At 41.6% G+C, this 22,803-nt stretch overlaps 1 protein-coding gene across 3 annotated transcripts in view; it reads left to right on the forward strand.

Annotated features, from left to right (window-relative positions):
* Positions 1–1,581: 1,581 nt before the first annotated feature.
* Positions 1,582–22,803, forward strand: part of USP30 (ubiquitin specific peptidase 30) — a 65,190-nt gene continuing 43,968 nt past the window's right edge. For 2 of the 3 annotated variants that reach the window (XM_075830429.1, XM_075830448.1), the window contains exons 1-3: positions 1,582–1,710; positions 19,660–19,769; positions 20,549–20,728. In XM_075830429.1, coding sequence (XP_075686544.1) covers positions 1,640–1,710; positions 19,660–19,769; positions 20,549–20,728 — 361 coding nt within the window. In that variant the 5' untranslated portion in view covers positions 1,582–1,639. Of the gene's footprint in view, positions 1,788–19,659; positions 19,770–20,548; positions 20,729–22,803 lie in introns of all 3 variants that reach the window. The other variant, XM_075830439.1, reaches the window with a different exon arrangement.

A 22,803-nucleotide genomic window follows, 5' to 3' on the forward strand; every position in this document is an offset into this window, starting at 1 on the left:
TATTGTTTTTTCTTTAAGCCCTTCAGGATAGAGCCTGTTTTGGCCTTCAGGACGAAGCCGATTTTTCAAATCTGACATATTAGAAAAAGTCCCCATAAATCACCCCATTTTGAAAACTGCACCCCTCAAAGTATTCAAAACCACATTCAGAAAGTGTTTTAACCCTTTAGGCGTTAGACAGGAATTAAAGCAAAGTAGAGGTCAAATTTTTTTTTTTTTTTTGCCAAAATTCATTTTTTCTGTACCACAGAAGGTTTTACCCGAGAAATGCAACTCAATATTTATTGCCCAGATTCTGCAGTTTTTAGAAATATCCAACATGTGGCCCTAGTGTGCTAATAGACTGAAACACAGGCCTCAGAAGCAAAGGAGCACCTAGTGGATTTTGGGGCCTCCTTTTTTTAGAATATATTTTAGGCACCATGTCATGTTTGAAGAGGTCTTGTGGCGCCAAAACAGTAAAGACCCCTTTAAGTGACCCCATTTTGGAAACTACACCCCTCAAGAATTTATCTAGGGGTATAGTTAGCATTTTGAACCCACAGTTTTTTTGCTAAATTTATTTGAATTAGTATGTGAAGATGAAAATCTACTTTTTTTCTAAAAAAAACGTAGAAATTTTTACAAGGAATAAAAGAGAAATAACACCCCAGCAAATGTAAAGCAATTTCTACCGATTATAGCAATACCCCATATGTGGTAATAAACTGTTGTTTGGACCCACAGCAGGGCTTTTGGAGCTCAAATTTAGCTGAAATGGTTTTCGGGTGCCATGTCGCATTTGCAAAGCCCCTGAGAGGCCAAAACAGTGGAAACCCCCCCAAAAATGATCAAATTTGGGAAACTACACCACTTAAGGAATCTATCTAGGGGTATAGTGAGCATTTAGACCCCACAGGTCTTTTGCAGAATTTATTAGAATTGGCAATTCCAATAAAGGTAAGTATTGGCTATTTTTTCTCCCTGCTCTTCTTTCAGCAGTGGCGATTCCGAACGAAAATCTGCACCACAATTTCATGCAGTTTTTCAGTCGGAATTCCATGTGGGTACTAGGTCAGAAACACTGTGTATCCGATCTATGTGAACATACCCTAAGGGTGCAGTCACATGCAGCAGATTTTCAGTTCCATTCACCTGCTGCAGAAACACCATTCAGATAAATGGAACTGAATTTAAGTTAAGAGAAAATTTCTGCAACAAAATCTGCAGCGTGTGACTGCACCCTATTATTGTTTTCTGGCGGAACTTATATGGAAATAAATGTACACATTTAAGTCTCTCTGGAATCAGTTCTTGGAAGTCGATAACTATGGGTACTAGCTCTAGCTTCACTTAGGCAGGTTGTAAAATGAAGGAATGCATCTGCTTGGTTGCTATGAACAACCGCAGCACTTTTTGTCTGTTTAAGTTTTTAGCATGAGGTCCATAAACAGGGAGAAACTAACGTAGGAGTCCAACGCTCTGAGATCAGCAGTGAAGACAGGGTTTCCATGGCAACTAACCCCCAGCAGCAGTCTGTAATGCGGTCCGCCCACATTAGCGTTCCCTCCTCGGTTTCCCGGTGTTCTAATTTCAGTGTAGTAAAGGAACAAGAGCAAGTGATTATCAGTTCCGTTTTGTGGTGTCCGCACTGGGCGTGATGCTCAGCGGCTCATCCCGGGCCTCTGAAGGGAGAGTCGGCGTGCCATTGCGCAGAGGGCCCGGTGACAGGTTGGAAGCGGGCCCGGTGGGAAGGGGACGAGTGCAGACATATGTGGAAAACTGCGGTTGTGGGTTATGTAGATAGGGTGTGTAGGCCTCAGGTGCACTCGCCAGTCTGACTGTTCATAGTTCACTTGAGGCGGACTATGGCATTTGCCACTAGTGACATGCAGTAGCATATATACGTCGTCCATGCATACGGGCTTCCGCTTCTACTGTAGGTCCTGGCCTGGTAACTTGTATTTCAGCTGCTGGTCTCTGGAGAAGCATTAGTGGTTCTCATTGTTTCTAGTAATATTCTACAGTTGTTCTCCTGAAAGTGGATAACTTGCCTTTTCTTATTTGTGCTTGATCTCCTAATCAAATATTTTGGAATAGAGAATGACAAATAAAACAGAATAAAAAATAGACCGTATAGTCAGCTTTCCTTAAAGGGGAATTCCAACTCCGTTCCTCTTTTGACATGTGATATAGACCTGTCTGTAGATGGCATAAAAGGGGTTATTCGGGGACCAAAAATTGCTTGGGATTTATATTTTTATGTGAAAAGAAGTCACTTACTAATTTTTAATTTACGTACTTTTTAATTCTGTATTGAATCGTACAGTTCAAACCTGGTGAGGTGGTCCTGGGGGACTATAGCGCTGCTCCCGATGTCCCTATACATATTTGGACAGTGACGTCCCGGGCAGCGCATCAGGGACTCCAGCAATAGGCAGTGTGACAGCCCCTTGCGGTCATGTGATTGATAACACGCCGTCACAAACAGCACATGAAGCCCTCAGTCACGTGGGGCCGTGTCGGAACATCATATATATTAGAAAAGCTCCAGGACTTCCGGGAACAATTCACCAGGTTTGAACTGCACAATTCAGTTCAGAATTAAAAATGAAAGTACATTAGTAAGTGGCTTCTTTTCGCCTAAAAATGTAAATCCCAAGCAATTTTTGGTCCTCGGATAACCCGTTTAAGGGAGGTCTTTGGTGCCACCTTCAAGTTTCCCCATCGATGAGACATTCTACAAGAGTAGTCGGTAATATATTAGAAATTAAAGGGATACTTGCACAGTGTCCCCAATATAGATCTAGCTAAAATGCTCACATAAAATGGTAACAGCCAATGTGTTAAAAATAAAAAAATATGTTCATGTTAAACATTACCTAACCCCAATTTTGCTTCTTTTTGCTGGTACTGCAATCCACTCTAACCCTCCTTTTCTTTGAACTATGGACCGTCTCCAGCTTTGCTATGTCTTTTTTTTAAACACTGGTGCCCAAAACTGAACACAATGCTCCATGTTGGGTTTCAGTGATTATTATAAGTTAAAGGATACATCATAAATGTCAGATAGATGCGGGTCCCACCTATCTCTAGAACAGGCCCCCTAAAGCCTGTTCTACCTTTTTCTGCCTCCCCCGCCACTTCCTGACTATATGGTCGGGAGCGTGTATGTTTCACCTGCTTCTGCCGCAACACAGAGTTTTTTTTACCGGCTCCTACTAAACCCTGCATTAAAAATGGGAAAACTTTGTTTGTTTGTTTTTTAAAATTTCAAATTTTTTGTATATTGTTAAAAACTTTATTAACCCCTTCAGGACGTAGGCACTTTTGGACCTTATGACAAAGCCTCATTTTTTAAATCTGACGTGTGTTACTATATGTGGTAATAACTTGGGAATGCTTTTACCTATCCAAGCGATTCTGACATTGTTTTCTCGTGACATATTGTACTTTAAGTTAGTGAAAAAATTTGGTCGATATATTCAATATTTTTGTGTGAAAAACACCAAAATTTAGAGAAAATGTGCAAAAAATTAGCATTTTCTAAATTCAAATGTATCTGCTTGTAAGACAGGCAGTTATACCACACAAAATAGTTACTAGTTCACATTTCCCATATGTCTACTTTAGATTGGCATCATTTTTTGAACATCCTTTTATTTTTCTAGGATGTTACAAGGCTTATAAGTTTAGCAGCAATTTCTCAAATTTTCAAGAAAATTTCATAAGCCAATTTTTTTAGGGATTAGTTCAGTTCTGAAGTGGCTTTGAGGGCCTTATATATTAGGAACCCCACAAATCACCCCATTTTAAAAACTGCACCCCTTAAAGTATTCAAAACAGCATTTAGAAAGTTTCTTAACCCTTTATGCGTTTCACAGGAATTAAAACAAAGTGGAGGGAAATTTGCAAATTTCATTATTTTTTCCAGAAATTCCATTTTAATCAATTTTTCCTGTAATACTGAAGGTTTTTACCAGAGAAACACAACGGAATATTTATTGCCCTGATTCTGAAGTTTTTAGAAATATCCCACATGTGGCCCTAGTGTGCTACGGGCCTGAAACAAAAGCCCCAGAACAAAGGAGCACCTAGAGGATTTTTGGGCCTTCCTTTTCTTAAATTATATTTCAGGCACCATGTCAGGTTAGAAGAGGTCTTGTGGTGCAAAAATAACGGAAACACCCCAAAAAAGACCCCATTTTGGAAACTACACCGCTTGAGGAATTCATCTAGGGGAGTAGTGAGCATTTTGACCGCACAGGTGTTTCATAGATTTCATTAGAATTGGGCAATGAAAATGAAAAATTACATTATTTTCCAATAAGATGTAGCTTTAACGCAAAATTTTTCATTTTTTTCAACAAATAAATGAGGAAAAGCACCCCAACATTTGTAAAGCAACTTCTCCAGAGTACAGATATACCAAACATATGGTCATAAACTGCTGTTTGGGCAAGCGGCAGGACTCGGAAGGGAAGGCACGCCATTTAGCTTTTGGAGCGCTGATTTTGCTGGATTGGTTTCTCTGCACCATGTCGCATTTGTAAAGCTCCTAAGGTACCAGTACAGTGGAAACCCCCCAAAAGTGACTCCATTTAGGAAACTTAACCCCTTGAGGAATTAATCTAGGGGTGCAGTGAGCATTTTCACCCCACAGGTGTTTCATAGATTTCATTAGAATTGGGCATTGAAAATTAAAAATTACATTATTTTCCAATAAGATGTAGCTTTAACGCAAAATTTTTCATTTTTTTCAACAAATAAATGATGAAAAGCACCCAACATTTGTAAAGCAACTTCTCCAGAGTACGGAAATACCAAACATGTGGTCATAAACTGCTGTTTGGTGAAGCGGCAGGTCTCAGAAGGGAAGGCACGCCATTTAGCTTTTGGAGTACAGATTTTGCTGGTTTGATTTCTTTGCACCATGTCGCATTTGTAAAGCTCCTAAGGTACCAGTACAGTGTTAACCCCCCAAAAGTGACTCCATTTGGGAAACTAGACTCCTAAAGGAATTCAACTAGGGGTGTAGTGAGCATTTTGACCCCACAGGTGTTTCATAGATTTCCTTAGAATTGGGCAGTAAACATGAAAAATTTCATTTTTTTCCACTAAGACGTAGCTTTAGGTAAAAAATTTTCATTTTCTCATCAAATAAAGGAGAAAAATCACTGTAACATTTGTAAAGCAACTTCTCCAGAGTATGGAAATACCCCATATGTGGTAATAAACCACTGTATGAATACACATCACGGCTCAGAAGGGAAGGAGCGCCATTTGGCTTTTGGAGAGCAGATTTTGCTGGATTGGTTTTTCTGTGCCATGTCGCTTTTGCAAAGCCCCTTAGGTACCAGTACAGTGGAAACTACCCAAAAGTGACTCCATTTGGCAAACTACACCCATTGAGGAATTAATCTAGGGGTGTAGTGAGCATTTTGACCCCACAGGTGTTTCATAGATTTCATTAGAATTGGGCAGTGAAAATGAAAAATCACATTATTTTACAATAAGATGTAGCTTTACCTCAAAATTTTTATTTTTTTCAAAAAATAAATGATGAAAAGCACCATAACATTTGTAAAGCAACTTCTCCAGAGTACGGAAATACCCAACATGTGGTCATAAACTGCTGTTTGGGCAAGCAGCAGGACTCGGAAGGGAAGGCACGCCATTTAGCTTTTGGAGTACAGATTTTGCTGGTTTGATTTCTCGGCACCATGTCGCATTTGTAAAGCTCCTAAGGTACCAGTACAGTGCAAAAAAAGTGACTCCATTTGGCAAACTACACCCATTGAGGAATTCATCTAGGGGTGTAGTGAGCATTTTGACCCCACAGGTGTCTCATATATTTTATTAGAAATGGGCAGTGAAAATGAAAAATTACATTATTTTCCAATAAGACGCAGCATTGGTTCAAAATCTTTCATTTTCTCATCAAATAAAGGAGAAAAAGCACCGTAACATTTGTAGAGCAACTTCTTCAGAGTACGGAAATACCCCACACGTGGTCATAAACTGCTATTTGGACACACAGCAAGGCTCTAAAGGGAAGGAGCGCCATTTAGTATTTGGAGTGGAGATTTTACAAGATTCGTTTTTTGACCCCATGTTGCATTGAGCTATAGTATCAGTACAGTGGTACCCCCGATAAATTACCCCGTTTTGCAAACTAGATCCCTCAAAGAATTGATCTAGGGGTGTAGTGAGCATTTTGACCGCACAAGTGTTTTGCAAAAATGAGTAAACAATAGATGTTGCAGATTGAAAATTGCTGTTTTCCACAGATATGCCATTTCAGTGCCCAATGTGTTGTGCCCAGCTTGTACCACCATAGACACACATCCCATAAATTGTTAAGCGGGTTCTCCAGAATACAGTAATACCCCATATGTGGTCATAAATTGCCGTTTGTGTACACGGCCAGGCTCAGTTGGACCACCATTTGGCTTTTGAAGCGCAGATTTTGCCTGGTGTTTTAGTGGTATTTTATCTTATAATGTGGGGGCATATGTAAGCTGGGCAGAGTACATCAGGGTATACGTAAGCTGGGCGGAGTACATCAGGGTATATGTAACTGGGCAGAGTACATCAGGGTATATGTAAGCTGTGCGGAGTACATCAGGGTATATGTAAACTGGGCGGAGTACATCAGGATATGTGTAATCTGTGCGGAGAACATCAGGGTATATGTAAACTGGGCTGAGTACATCAGGGTATATGTAATCTGTGAGGAGTACATCAGGGTATATGTAAACTGGAGTACATCAGGGTATATGTGAGCTGTGCGGAGTACATCAGGGTATAAGTAATCTGTGCGGAGTACATCAGGGCATATGTAAACTGGGCGGAGTACATCAGGGTATATGTAAGCTGGGCGGAGTACATCAGTGTATATGTAAACTGTGTGGAGTACATCAGGTCATAATAGGATGATGTAATAATGGGGTGAATGAATAATCCAAGAATTGGTGTGGTACGCTTTGAACCAATCCTTTATGCACAGGCCGGGTTTATTGGGTATTATACAAAATATCTGCGCTCCAGTATTGCCTAATCTTTGACTTCTTCACCAGCCCTATAAGCCGCACAAGGCCCTAAAGTTTCCTCATCACCGCTGTGTCCATGGGGTCCACCTGGGGGGGTCCAGCAAATGATGATGTGAGGTGTTTAGTGAAATTCTACTGGACCTAAAAATTAGTCTGGGCCGTCATTTAGAATCATTTTGCATCATTGCGTTTTGAGAGTCATAACGTGTTATTTTTCCGTTAGGGCGTGTGTGAGGGCGCCTTTTTTGTGGAACGAGCTGTAATTTTTATTGGTTCCATTTTGGGGGACATGAGATTTTTTTTATCACTATTTATTCCATTTTTTGGGAGATGAGGAAACCAAAAAACAGCCATTCCAGCACGTTTCTTTTTTTTTTTTTTACAGTGTTCACCGTGCAGTATAAGCAACATGTTAACTTCATTGTGCGGGGCGATACGATTACAGCGACACCAAATTTATATAGTTTTTTTACGTTTCACTACGTTCCCACAATAAAAATACTTTTTTCTAAAAAAAATCATGTTTTAGTGTCGCCATTTTCTGACAGCCATAACTTTTTTATTTTTTAGTTGATATCGCTGCGGGAGGGCTTGTTTTATGCGTGACGAACTGTAGTTTACATTGGTACCATTTTGCGTTACTTGCAACTTTTTGATCACTTTTTATGAAAAAAATTTTGAGACAAGATGACCAAAAAATAAAATGCTGTCATTGTTTTTTATTAACAATTTTTACGGTGTTCACCGTGCGGTAAAAATAATGTGATATTTTTATAGGTCAGGCCGTTCTGAACGCGGCGATACCTATTATGTATAGTTTTTTTTCATATTTTCATGTTTTTTCTAATAAAGGAGTTGATCAGGGAAACAGGGCAAGTGTTGTTTTTATTATTTATTTATTATTTATTAATTTATTTTTCTTTCACATTTTTTTTTACATTTTTTACATTTTCTTTTACACTGACCTGGGGACTTGAAGATCTGGGCTTCTGATCCCCGGTACGATGCACTGCACTACTTATGTAGTGCAGTGCATCGTAACTGTCATTTTTCATTTGACAGTTAGCCGATTAGGTCCTGCATCGGGCAGGACCTAATAGGCTACCGTACCTTGGCAACCAGGAAGCCTAGTAACGGCTTCCTGGTTGCCATAGCAAGAATCGCCACCCGCGATCCATCGCGGGGAGGCCCGGGGGGTACAGAGGGAGCTCCCTCCCTCTGTAAACCACTTCAATGCGGCGGACGTCATTGACAGCCGCATTGAAGGGGTTAAATGGCTGCGATCGGCGGTAACAGCCATCGCAGCCATTGCAGCGGCATGTCAGCTGTGTATAACAGCTGACAGCCGCTGCAGATAAAGCGCGCACAGCTCCTGTGCTCGCTTTATCTGCCGGGCGTAACTGTACGCCCGAGTGCGGGAAATCACTTGGAATTTGGACGTACAGTTACGCCCAATCGCGGGAAGGGGTTAATCTCCTTTATTTTTATTTTTTTGTCAGACTAGGGGACTTAACCCCTTCCCGCACACGGGCGTGACTGTACGTCCGAAATGCAAGTGATTTCCCGCATTCGGGCGTACAGTTACGCCCAAGCTTCAAACTGTCACCATGTCAACAGACATGGTGACAGCGTCCCGATCGCAACTGTCATAGACAGTTGCCGAGCAGGACTCGCGAGCACAGGACCAATAAGAGTGGTCCCGTGCCGGCACGAGCTGTGATTGGCCAGTCAGTACTGACAGGCCAATCACAGCACAGGAGCAGTGGTTTGCCGGCATCTCAGTCTCTGACAAGCTCATTCCTGTCAGAGAGCTTGTGAGAGTCGGAGACAAGAAGAAATACGGTGTTAAAGTGAAAAAAAGAACAAAAAAAAACAGCGATCTGCCCCTTTTCTGCCCTTTTGTGCCCATTAACCAGTGATCACCCACTTTGGTGCCCACTGGTTAAGAAAAAATAAAAATAAATATATATATATATATATATATCATTTCAGTCCCCCACAGTGCCCTTCTGCCGTGCTGTGATCTGTCGCAGTACCCGTTCGCCATCACCCTGCTGTGTCCCTAGATTGCCCACTGCCCGAGTTCCCTGTTAGGTAGCAATGCCACGTCTCATTTAGTTTTTCCCCTGGTAGGTAGGGTACCCTTACTCATTGAATACAGCAGGGTCTGTTCTCATTCCACGGTTGAGAGTAGCGGTTTATTTTTTGATAAAAAAAAGAAATAAAAAGTTACAAAAAAAATGTGTTCGTTAGTGGTAGCAAGAGTTTATTAGTATGGCCAAAAGAGTCTTTTCAGCCGAGGAAGCATATGAAATGCTGTGTTCCGACACGGACAGCGCGAGTGAAGGTGAAGAGCAGTTCGTGCTTCCATCTTCCTCTGAATGCAGTGACTCTGAGTCTGCACCCCCCAGTCGGCGCAGAAGAGCCGTAGGTCCTGCTCTGCCGGAGCTGACCTGGGAAGCTGCGGACAATTATACCCCCCAGGTGCCTGAATTTACAGCCCCCTCAGGCATTCAAATTGAAATTACCGGTTTCAGCCCCATTGATTATTTTAAACTTTTTTTTTCAGACTCCCTTTTAGAATTAGTTGTCCAGCAGACCAACCTTTATGCGGAACAGTTTATCGCCCAGAGCCCCGACTCTTATTATGGGAGAAGCCAAAATTGGATCCCCACAAACCCAGTGGAATAGCGGAAGTTTTGGGGCATTTTTCTAAGTTTTGGTCTCATAAAAAAGCCCAGTATTAGAGACTATTGGTCCCCTGACATTTTATATAACACCCCCATTTACCGCACAGTGATGACAAGGAAGCGATTCGAAGCCATCCTAAAGTTCCTGCATTACAATGATAATAGCCAGTGCCCTCCCCCACAGGACCCACATTTTGATAGACTATATAAAATAAGACCATTAATTGCCCACTACTCCCAAATTTTTTCCCAAGTTTATAACCCCCAACAAAATATTTTGGTGGATGACTCCCTAGTCAGCTTCAAGGGTAGACTGCACTTCAGGCAGTATCTACCCAATAAAAGAGCCCGGTACGGCATAAAGCTCTACAAGCTGTGCGAAAGTGCCACCGGTTACACGTACTCTTTTAGGGTCTATGAGGGAAAAGACTCCCAAATAAATCCCCCAGAATGCCCCCCTTTCCTAGGAATTAGTGGAAAAATTGTATGGGATCTTGTCCATCCTTTGCTCGGCAAAGGATATCATTTATATCTGGACAACTTCTACAACAGCGTCCCATTGCTAAAAGTTCTCTTTTCCAGATCCACCTTGGCGTGCGGAACAGTCCGCAAAAATCAGAAGGGCCTCCCCAAAAATTTGCTGGGTCAGATCCTAAAATTAGGAGAGAGGAGAGCTGCCTGGAGTGACGATCTGCTCCTCCTGAAGTATAAGGATAAAAGGGACGTCCTTATGCTGACCAGCATTCATGACAGCAGAGGCAGCCTTGTCCCTGTACGCGGATTCACCACCCAAGTTCCCAAACCATTCTGCGTACAGGAGTACAACAAGTATATGGGTGGCGTTGACCTGTCCGACCAGGTTATAAAACCATACAGCGCCAGGGTATGGTATAAGAAGCTGTCTGTGCATCTTACACAGATGGCTTTATACAACGCCTTTGTCCTCTACAGATATGCCAGCAGTGGAGATACGTTCCTGCAATTTCAGGAAAAAGTCATAAAGTCCCTGATATTTGGTGACCAGGAAGGGGAGGGCAGTTCATCCGTCTCTTCCGTCAGCAGGATAATTCCCGGCCAGCATTTCCCCACAGAAATCCCCCCCACTGAAAATAAAAACAGAAGCCCCAAAAAAAATGCCGTGTGTGCGCCAAGCGAGGCATTCTTAAGGACACCACATACTAATGTGAGACATGTCCCACAAATCCCGGCCTGTGCATGAAACAATGTTTCAAAATCTATCATACCTCCTTAGATTTTTAATTCATTTATTCTTCATTCACCTTTTCTGTCTCCCATATTGGCCATGAATAATTATTCATTTTTTTACTGACCTGCCCCATTAAAAATTTGATCATTTAAAATTTGTAAAAAAAACACCTAAAACAAAACTAAAAATGCTCACTATACCAAGGACCCGAGGGAGTGTCTGTCTCATCCAGGTAAGATTGGTTGTCTCAGCAAATCTTTTTTTGCTGAGGCCTTTGATTTATTTTTTGGGCTGGATTTTATGGAATGGTGGGTAGGTTGGTAGTGGGACCTGCCATTCCCTCTCCCTCCATAGCGGGTTTTCCAGGTTGTCCTCCTCATTTACTAAAATTAAAGTATTTCTTATTATACCCCTAGATGAATACCTAGAGGGTTGTCACTTCACAATTTAAAAATTCTCACTATATCCCTAGATGAATACCTAGAGGGTTGTCACTTCACAATTTAAAAATTCTCACTATACCCCTAGATGAATACCTTGAAAGGTGTTACATTACAATCTAAATCTTCTCACTATACCGCTAGATGAATTCTTTGAGGGGTTTAGTTTCCTAAATGGGGTCACTTTTCTGGGTTTCTAATGTTTTGACACCCCAGATCCTCTGTTTTCATGACACAGGGCAGTAAATGCCATCGTACTAGGCCTCAGATGTTGCATGGTGCTCTTTACCTTCTGAGCCCCGCCAGGTGCTCAAACAACAGTTTATCCCCACAAATGGGGTATTGCCGTATTCAGGAGAAATTGCGTAACAAACTGGGTGTTTTTTCTCCTTTAACCCCTTGTGAAAATCATGAATTTGGGGCTAAAGCAACATTTTCTTTGAAAAAAAATCTAAAATTTATTATTTTACTGCCCAGTGTATGAAACACCTATGGGGTCAAACTGCTCACTATACCACTTGAAAAATTCCTTGAGGGGTGTAGTTTCCCAAATGGAGTCACTTTTGGGGGGTTTCCACTGCATTGACACCTTTACAAATGCTAAATGGCGTGCCTTCCCTTCCGAGTCCTTCTGCTTGCCAAAACAGTAGTTTATGACCACATGTTGGGTATTTCCGTACTCTGGAGAAGTTGCTTAACAAATGTTGGGGTTCTTTTCCTCATTTATTTGTTGAAAAAAATACAAATTTTGAGGTAAAGCTACATCTTATTGGAAAATAATGTAATTTTTCATTTTCACTCCCCAATTCTAATGAAATCTATGAAACACCTGTGGGTTCAAAATGCTCACTACACCCCTAGATGAATTCCTCAAAGGGTGTAGTTTCTCAAATGGAGTCACTTTTGTGGGGTTTCCTTTGTTTCAGCACCACAAGGCCTCTTCTAACCTGATATGGTGCTTGAAATATAATTTAAGAAAAGGAAGGCCCAAAAATCCTCTAGGTACTCCTTTGCTTCTGAGGCTGGTGTTTCAGTCCAGTAGCGCACTAGGGCCATATGTGGGATATTTCTAAAAACTGCAGAATCAGGGCAATAAATATTCAGTTGTGTTTCTCTGGTAAAAACCTTCAGTATTACAGGAAAAATGGATTAAAATGGAATTTCTGCAAAAAAAAATGAAATTTGCAAATTTCCCTTCCACTTTGCTTTAATTCCTGTGAAACGCATAAAGGGTTAAGAAACTTTCTAAATGCTGTTTTGAATACTTTAAGGGGTGCAGTTTTTTAAATGGGGTGATTTGTGGGGGTTCCTAATATATAAGGCCCTCAAAGCCACTTCAGAACTGAACTGGTCCCTAAAAAATAGGCTTTTTAAATTTTCTTGAAAATTTGAGAAATTGCTGCTAAACTTATAAGCCTTGTAACGTCCTAAAAAAATAAAAGGATGTTCAAAAAACGATGGCAATCTAAAGTAGACATATGGGAAATGTTAGCTAGTAACTATTTTGTGTGGTATAACTGCCTGTCTTACAAGCAGATACATTTTAATTTAGAAAATGCTAATTTTTTGCACATTTTCTCTAAATTTTGGTGTTTTTCACACAAAAATATTGAATATATCGACCAAATTTTTTCACTAACTTAAAGTACAATATGTCACGAGAAAACAATCTCAGAATCGCTTGGATAGGTAAAAGCATTCCAGAGTTATTACCACATAAAGTGACACATGTCAGATTTAAAAAATGAGGCTTTGTCATAAGGTCCAAAAGTGGCTGGGTCCTTAAGGGGTTAAAGATGTGATTGTTTGTTTGCTGGTACAAAACACTGCAGTACCTATACAACGGTCTCCTATTAAGTCCAGGCTCGTGATGCGCGGAACTGATGGGATAACAAAGGGTGTCCGAGCCCTCTGTCTAACAGCCTAGATACCACAGTCGCTATTGATCACGACATCTAAGCAGTTAAATGGCCTGGATCAGAGTTATCTCTGATCCCGTCCGCTGGTGCGAGATTTCATCCTGTGAGCCTGCTCCATACCCCCCCCCCCCCATATCCCTTGTCATTAGGGTATGTTCACACGAGGCGTATTTGCTGCAGATTTTCCGTGGGCAGAAAATCCGCACCGAATTACAGTAGCAGCAAATTGGATGATATTTTAACAAATCTCATCCACACGCTACAGGAAAAACCGGCACAGAATACTTGCATTAATTTACCTGCGGTGCGGATTATAAATCTACAGCATGTCAATTTATGCTGCACATTTGTTGCAGACTTTCCCCATTGAGTTCAATTGTATAGTTAAATTCCGCAACAAATGCCATTGTTTGCAAAAGTTGCTTGAATTCAGTGGGATAAAAAATCAAATAAAGCCTATACTTACCTGTCGTGGCACTGCCATAGCAATGTGTCACTGCTCTTCTGGCTGCTCTGTATCCAGGCTGCCCCCTGTGATGCCGGTTCAACACCTATGACCCTTGCAGCCAATCACAGTTAGCAGCGGTCACATAGTTACATAGTACGGTTGAAAAAAGACACATGTCCATCAAGTTCAACCAAGGGATGGGAAAAGGGAAGGGAAAAATTTCTACACATAGGAGCTAATATTTTTAGTTCTAGGAAATTATCTAAGCCTTTTTTAAATCCATCTACTGTCCCTGCTGTGACCAGCTCCTGCGGTAGACTATTCCATAGATTCACAGTTCTCACAGTAAAGAAGGCTTGTCGCCTCTGCAGGTTGAACCTTTTTTTCTCCAGACGGAGGGATTGCCCCCTTGTTTTTTGAGGGGGTTTTACATGGAACAGGATTTCACCATATTTTTTGTATGTGCCATTAATATATTTATATAAATTAATCATGTCCCCCCCTTAGTCGTCTTTTTTCAAGGCTAAATAGGTTTAGTTCTTTTAATCTTTCCTCATAACTTAGATTCTCCATGCCCCTTATTAGCTTCGTTGCTCTTTGTATTTTTTCTAACTCCAGGGCATCCTTTCTATGAACTGGAGTCCAGAACTGAACTGCATATTCTAGATGAGGCCTCACTAATGCTTTATAAAGTGGTAATATTACATCCCTGTCCCGCGAGTCCATGCCTCTATGAATACACGACAATATCCTGCTGGCCTTTGAAGCAGCTGATTGACATTGCATGCTGTTATTTAGTTTATGATTTACAAGTAGACCCAGATCCTTCTCAACAAGTGACTCCCCCAGTATAGCTCCTCCTAGGACATATGATGCAAGCAGGTTGTTTGTACCCAGATGCATAACTTTACATTAACTGGTTGCCGACACAGGACGAGAATGCTCGTCCTGAGCGGCGAGTACTTGGCTCATTAGGACGAGCATTCTCGTCCTGTGTGACAGCCGTCTGTGCGCACGATCGAGAGCGGGGCAATGGCTGTAATACACAGCCACGGCCCCGCTCTGACAGCGGAGAGAAGAGAAATCACTTCTCTCCGCCGTTAATCCTTTGAATGGCGCGATGAAAGCTGGTCGCGGCATTCAAGGAGAGGGGACTGCACTTTAATCGCGTCACAGAAAATAACTGTGACTCGATCAAAGCCCATAACTTGTACTGCCAGACAGCCCATGGTCCATTGAAGGACCCCAGGGCTGTCTGAACATATTTCCTGTTGTTAGGGTATACTGAGGTATGCCCTAACAACTGCCTGTGTATAATCAGTACACAGGCTAATGTACTAGCATATAGATCTATGCCAGTACATTACAGTTCAAAAATAAAAATGATAAATCCCTTTATGGGATTAAAAAAAAAGTTAAATGAATGTAAAAAAAAATAATGATAAAAAAAATACACAAACACATTTTTTTATAATAAATAAACTTTTTAAAATATAAGTCCCAAAACATGAAATAATCTAGACATATTTGGTATCGCCACGACCGTAACAACCTGTACAACAAATGTATAACATTATTTATGATGAAAAAAAATATTAAAACTGCAGCGGAACTGCTTTTTTTTCTGCATTTTCGCCAAAATAAAAATTTATAGAAATTAAACGATAATGTATTTGCACCAAAAAATGGTACCTACATAAAGTACAACTCGTCCCGCAAAAAACAAAGTCTCATACAACTACGTTGTACAAAGAATAAGAGTTTTGAGCGTCGGGATGCAAAGAGGGAAATATAAAAAAATTGTTCTGTCCTCAAGGCCAAAATTGGACATGTCCTTAAGGGGTTAAACTTCATTTGCCAAGTGGATGCCCAAACATTTAGTGTGCTCAAAGTAGCTTGCAATTTACGAACATCTTCAATAGACTGAACAATACTACATAGTTTGGGGTCATCTGCAAAAATAGAAATAGTGCTATTAATCCCATCAACTATATAATTCATAAATAAGTTGAATAATAGTGGTCCCAGCACTGAACCCTGGGGTACACCACTTATAACCGGGGACCATTCAGAGTACCACAACTCTCTGGATACGGTCCTTGAGCCAATTCTCAATCCAATTACAAACGATACTTTCTAAACCTATAGTCCTTAATTTACCCATTAGACGTCTATGAGGGACAGTGTAAAATGCCTTTGCAAAGTCCAAAAACACTATATCCACAGCGGCCCCTCTGTCTAGGCTTCTGCTCACCTCTTCATAAAAACAGATCAGGTTGGTTTGACAACTTCTGTCCTTTGTAAAACCGTGCTGGCTGTCACCTATAATACTATTTTTTGTCACATAATCCTGTATATAGTCCCTCAATAGCCCCTCAAACATTTTCCCCATGATGGATTACTGGTCTTTACTGGTCTTTAATTACCCGGGGAAGACCTAGAGCCCATTTTGAAAATAGGCACCACATTTTCCCTGCGCCAATCCCTTGGCACTATACCAGTCACTAGAGAATCTCTAAATATTCTGAAGAGGGAGACAGAAATAACTGAACTAAGCTCTTTAAGAACTCTAGGGTGTAACCCATCTGGTCCCGGGGCCTTGTGTACATTTATTTTATTTAATTTAGCTTGCACCATATCTACATTCATCCAATTTAGTATATCAACTAATATATTAACAGCACTGGCAGTGGCTACATCAGCTGCTCTTTCTTCTGTTGTATATACAGAGCGGAAGAACCCATTTAGTAACTCTGCCTTCTCTTGATCCCCTGTGACCAACTCCCCATTACCACTATCTAGGGGTCCTACATGTTCAGACTTTGGCTTTTTTGCATTTATATACTTGAAGAATTTTTGGGGATTTGTTTTACTATCCTTGGCCACCCGCCTTTCATTTTGTATTTTTGATGATTTTATTACCTTTTTACAGATTTTATTAAGCTCTTTATATTTTACAAAGGCTACAGATGTACCCTCAGATTTGTATTTTTCAAATGCCCTTTTTTTTTAAATTAAGTGTTTTTGCCCTCCCAGCCTGTGTTTTGTTTTTTTACAGTATAGGTAAAATGTAACTATATTGTGATCACTGTTACCGAGGTTTTCACGAATATTGACATTTCCAACAAGCTCTGCATTATTAGAAACTAGCTTTTATACCCGGCGTTGCTCGGGAGGTTGACTTACGGTATGGATAGAGTAAAAGCTCACTATTTAAATACCTCTCAGTATGAATTTAATTGCTAGAGAGTGTAAATAATGTTATTGGACACATAAAAGAAATGAAATGAAGCAATATATTCATTACAGATTTAGGCCTCATGCACACAAACGTAAAAACGTTCGTAATCACGGCCCGTAATTACAGCCCGTAATTACGGGCCCATAGACTTCTATTGGCCACGGGTACCTTGCTTACGGGAAGGTGCCCGGGCCATTGAAAAATATAGAACATGTCCTATTTCAGGCCGTAATTACGGCACGGGCAGGCCCATATAAGTGTTCATGCCCACTTCAGTCTTTTTCTTCAGGGTGCTAGCCGTTTTTCAGACGGCTAACACCCTGACCCATTAATTTCAATGGGGCCATGCACACTTCAGTTTTTTTGACGGAACCGTTGCTCCGTTGCGACAAATGTAGAGCATGTCCTACTTGGGTCCGAGATTCCGTGACCGTGAGGCCCATGCAAGTCAATGGAGCCGTCAAAAAAACTGAAGGCACACGGAAGGCATCCGTGTGCCGTCCGTGTGTGACGGAGCCGTTGCCTAGCAACGGCCGGGCGGGCATAGGTACACATACAGACAGATACTGCACTGCACTAATCGGCAGCCCCTTCTCTCTGTCAGCACTGATAGAGAGAAGAGGCTGCTGATCAGTGCTGGAACGCAGCGATATTAAGAAAAATAAGTTCATACGTACCCCGGGGGTTGTCTTGGGGACGCGTCCCTCTTTTGACATCCAGTCCGACCTCCCTGGATGACGTGGCAGTCCATTTGACCGCTGCAGCCTGTGATTGGCTGCAGCGGTCACATGGTCTGAAACGTCATCTCAGGAGGCCGGACTTGAGGAAGAAACACGCAAGCAGGGAGTTCTGGGTAAGTAGTAACTTTTTTTTTTGTTGCAGGTTTTTTTATTATGAACCATTAGTCTATATTGTGAGCGCCATACATGGTATTCCCTGTACAGCGGTAGTCTCTGTCCAGGGTGCTTTTAGAGTTAAAGGGCTGCACTGATCGGCAGTAACTCTTTCAGCACCCTGGACAGTGAGTACCGCTGGACAGGGAATAGCATGTGCGGCGCTCACAATATCGTGTACATAGTGTGAAAGGGTTTCAGTTTCATCTCGGAAACTGAAACACGGAAGTGTACACGGAGTACACACGGGAAGCACATGGTTCCAATCACGGACACACAGATCCGTGAAAAACGGCAGTGAAAACGGTGATGGAAATATGCATGAGGCCTAAGTCTATGGGGCTCCCGTAATTACGGGTGTGCACCCGTAATTACGGGAGCGTTGCTAGGTGACGTCGGGATAGTCACTGTCCAGGGTGCTGAAAGAGTTAACTGATCGGCAGTAACTCTTTCAGCACCCGGGACAGTGACTACCGCTGGAGTTAAAAATATTAAAAGTTAACTTACCCAGAACTCCTGCTTCTTCCTCCAGTCCGGCCTCCCGGGATGACGTTTCATCCCATGTGACCGCTGCAGCCAATCACACGCTGCAGCGGTCACATGGACTGCTTTTAAACCAATGAAAAATCGGGCTTCAAACAAACTTTACAAAATATATATTCGATGACCAGATCCAACAGAGCTTCACCTCTAGTCGGGTCTTCCACAAACTGGCCCATAAAATTTTCCTGCAACAGGTTGAGGAAATGTCTCCCCTTTGCAGTTGAAGCCGAACCATGACACCAATTAATATCCCAGTAATTAAAATCTCCCATTATCACAACCGTACCCGCCTGTGCAGCCCGCACCATCTATTTATATATTTGAACTTCCATCTCCTCAGTTATATTGGGGGGTCTATAGATTACACCAAAAGTAATTTTTTCAGTGTTTACCTCCCTTTGTAATTCCACCCACAAGGTTTCAACCTCCTCACAATCTTCACCCACTATTGTCTCTTTCACACTCGCCTTCATATCACTTCTCACATACAGACATACACCACCACCTTTTCTATTTGTCCTGTCTTTCCAAAACAGTGTAAAACCCTGTAGATTTACAGCCCAATCATGTGAAGAGTCTAGCCATGTTTCAGCAGCACCCACTCTATGTATATGTTCATCCAGTACCAAGGCCTCCAGCCCCCCCCATTTTGCTTGCTAGACTTCTGGCATTTGTGAACATACACTTTGACTTGCCTTTAAATGTTTCACTTTCAGTATCAAAATGTGATTATTTGACATTATTTGGGCATTTTTATTTTCATCGCTGTTTTGTGATGAAAGATCATCACAGGAAGGCGCCTGGACACACAGCAACTGGAAGAGCAGGGACGTGTGAAAGCCGCTTATTGATGTCCCCCCGGGAAAAAGCTGATTTTGCCGGGAGAAGTTGCCATTGGTTGATAATTTTCCCTGCATTGGCCGCAGCAATGTAATATGTGGACGGCCTGAGCCTGCCAGATTGACTTGTTAGTGGCTCTCTGCTCTGGCTCATAGAGGGAGGGCCCCAAGTGGGGGACCGCTTTTTTTTTAATGTCCTAAGGGCAGTGTCATGAATGGCCGCCTTACTTACATGAACACTTTGTAACAGTACTAGATGATACAACTTGATAAATTGCTATACATGAAAGAATTGTACTAGTGTGTGAGAATAAAATGCATATATATGTTTTGTATTTAAATTTTTAGAAAAGGGAAGTTGTGGCTTACTGCTTTTACTTATTTCCTATTTCTTCTTTTTTACTTCAGATGTAAAATGATGAAGAACTGGGGCATGATTGGCGGGATTGCTGCAGCTCTGGCAGCTGGAATATACGTTCTGTGGGGACCTATCACAGACAGAAAAAAGAGCAAAAAAGGTAAGATAAATTGATACATAACAATCATCTAATATATTAAAGCAGCAAAGTTGAGGATAGGAGGTGAATCCTGATTCTATGTCAGGAGATGAAGAATCCTTAAAGGGGTTTTCCCATGAGAGACATTTATGACATATCCATGAGATATGTCAGATAGATGCAGGTCCCGCCTCTGGAACCCGCACCTATTTCTAGAGCTGGGACCCCTAAACCCCATTCTACCTTTTGTCTCCTCTCGCTGCCTCCCGGCCACTTCCTAGTTATATAGTTGGGAGTTACGAACACAGTAGCATGCGAGCTATGCTGTTTCCGTAACTCCTATTCAGTTCTATGGGACTTACGGAAACAGCGTAGCTCAGCGAGCTACGCTGTTTTCATAAGTTCCGACCATATAACCTTTTTCATGTCCGGAATTCACCTGGTTCAGTCGCAACACAGAGCAGCAAAACAGGGTTTAGGGGGCCCCGTTCTGGAGATAGAGGTGGGACCCGCATCTATCTGATATTTATGACATATCCTGTGGATATGTCATAAATGCTCTCATGGGAAAACCCCTTTAAGTGACAGAAATTGCAGCCCCATTAAAGATATGTCTAATTATAGAAGCTGTCAGACATCTACTTCCTTTCCTAGAAACAGACAGTCTTGAGCACAAATGGCTTAGCTTACATGAAAAAGACTTCATACAGCTACTGCAGATAAGGATTCAGGAGCTTCAAGTTTTCAATTCCATAATAATGATATTGTCACTGACCACTTTGTGTTACTTTATTCACTAGGTCTTGTGCCCGGTCTGTTGAATTTGGGCAACACTTGTTTTATGAACTCCTTACTGCAAAGTTTATCTGCCTGCCCATCTTTTATTCATTGGCTGGAGGAATTCACATCAGAGTACCAACTTGAACAGCAGGACAGCACACATCAATATTTGTCTGTTACTTTGTTGCAACTTTTAAAAGGTAATATAAAAGTGAAAACATAACATATATGTTCAACTAATGCTTCCTTCTCACAACACACTAAAAACATCAACAATCAACTTCATTAGGCTCTGTTTACACCACAATTCATTGTGTACGTTCAGCTTATGTATTTATAGAGCACTATAGACCCAACAGACGTCAAAAGTGTCCTTTTTGCATCCACCGTGTTGGTACATTGGTCACCGGAAAAAAATAAATGTATACCAAGCGGTATACCTTTTTTTTTTTAACATGGGGACCCATGTTTGACATACACGTCGGCGGCTTTATGATCGGCACATATGTTGGGAGGTTTCCCTGCAATGTGAACAGAACCTTACTAAATGTCATAAAAAAATACATATAATATGCTGCTTAAAAGGCTATGGCAAAACTGAATGAGTTTAGTTATTTATATATGAAAACATTAACAAAAATTTGGGCACATGTATTTTGGGTGGGAGTATTTTTAAAACTTTAATCATTTCACTGCTGGAAAAATTGCCATACCTTTGATATATACCAATAGATCCTGAATGCTAAAATAAATCATATTATACCCCTCACACCCATATATTTTATGAAAGTTGACACCCTTCGGAAGCGCACTTGCCAGGCACTAGGGCCCTGGAGAAGATTTACAATTCCGGAGTTGCTGGGAAGAGCATCGGCGCTCTGCCCAGGGACTCCAACCCTGGGGAAGCTCCTGAAGTTACTGTCAAACGGAGCCTCCAACGAAGATGTAAGCATAGTCTAAAATCTGTATTTAGTGAGGCAGACATGATGGATTATCAGCTTACTGAGAGAAGTTACAGCTGATGTTCATAGAAGTCGATGGAGAGGGGGAGGAGAAGGAAGGTGCTGCAGAGAGAGACAGAGAAAAAGACACAGACAAACGCTGCTGCTTCTAGTTTGTGTTTTACTGTCTCATCCCAGAGCTGGATTTACAGCAACACTTCTCAGTACTGCTACATAATGTTCTCCATGCTGCTGCTGCTTCTCTATATGTATGTGTGTGTGAGAGATAAGGGAGTAGTATCTCCTCTTTTCTCTCTGTGCAGTGTATGGGAGACATCATAGCAGTTAGTCTCCACCCACTCTGAAGCTGAGCTCAGAGAAAACTGACAATTAGGAATAGAGCATATGTTATTTTGTTTTTTTCTCCTCGCTACCGCTAAATTCCAGCCTTTAATACGCAGCTGCAGTCTAGTAGTCTGGAATTCTGTGCATTGAGAGTAAGCGGACACCACCCCCTTCTGTATTTCTGCAAACTCCCTATTTGGACTCACCCTGGATGACCTGCTCCCTGGAACCCTCATCGGAATGACCCCTAAATGGCCAAGAGACTTTTCTCTTTCTGAACTCTCTAAACCTTTTTTTTCCCCCCTTTTCCCTTCTGTTCTGTTCCGATTTGCCGTGGAATTCCATGGCTAGTTGTAAAAAGTTGGAAAATATTTACAATAAAAAGATGTTGATAAAAAAAATAGAGCATACAAAAGGGGAAAACTGGTTATAAATGAAAGTCATATAATGGTCAGGTATAGTGTCATTCCTCATCTACACACATGACCGCTTATTCTGAAAAATGACCTGAAACAACAGTTACACTCTAAACTTGTACGTAACTGGTTGCCGACACAGGACGAGAATGCTCGTCCTGAGTGGCGAGTACTTGGCGCATTAGGACGAGCATTCTCATCCTGTGTTACAGCCGTCTGTGCGCACGATCGAGAGCGGGGCAACGGCTGTAATACACAGCCACGGCCCTGCTCTGACACCGGAGAGGAGAGATTCATCATCTCTCCGCCGTTAACTCTTTGAATGCCGCGATAAGAAGATAACTGTGACGTGATCAAAGCCCAAAACTCGTATGGCCAGACCACCCAGGGTCCTTTGAGGGACCCCAGGGCTGTCTGAACTTATTTCCTGTTGTTAGGGCATACTGAGGTATGCCCTAACAACTGCCTGTGTACAATCAGTACACAGGCTAATGTACTAGCATATAGATCTATGCCAGTACATTAGAGTTACAAAATCAAAATTATAAATCCCTTTATGGGATTAAAAAAAAA

Source organism: Rhinoderma darwinii, chromosome 1 (genome assembly GCF_050947455.1).
Source record: "Rhinoderma darwinii isolate aRhiDar2 chromosome 1, aRhiDar2.hap1, whole genome shotgun sequence".
Classification (NCBI taxonomy): Eukaryota; Metazoa; Chordata; class Amphibia; order Anura; family Rhinodermatidae; genus Rhinoderma; species Rhinoderma darwinii.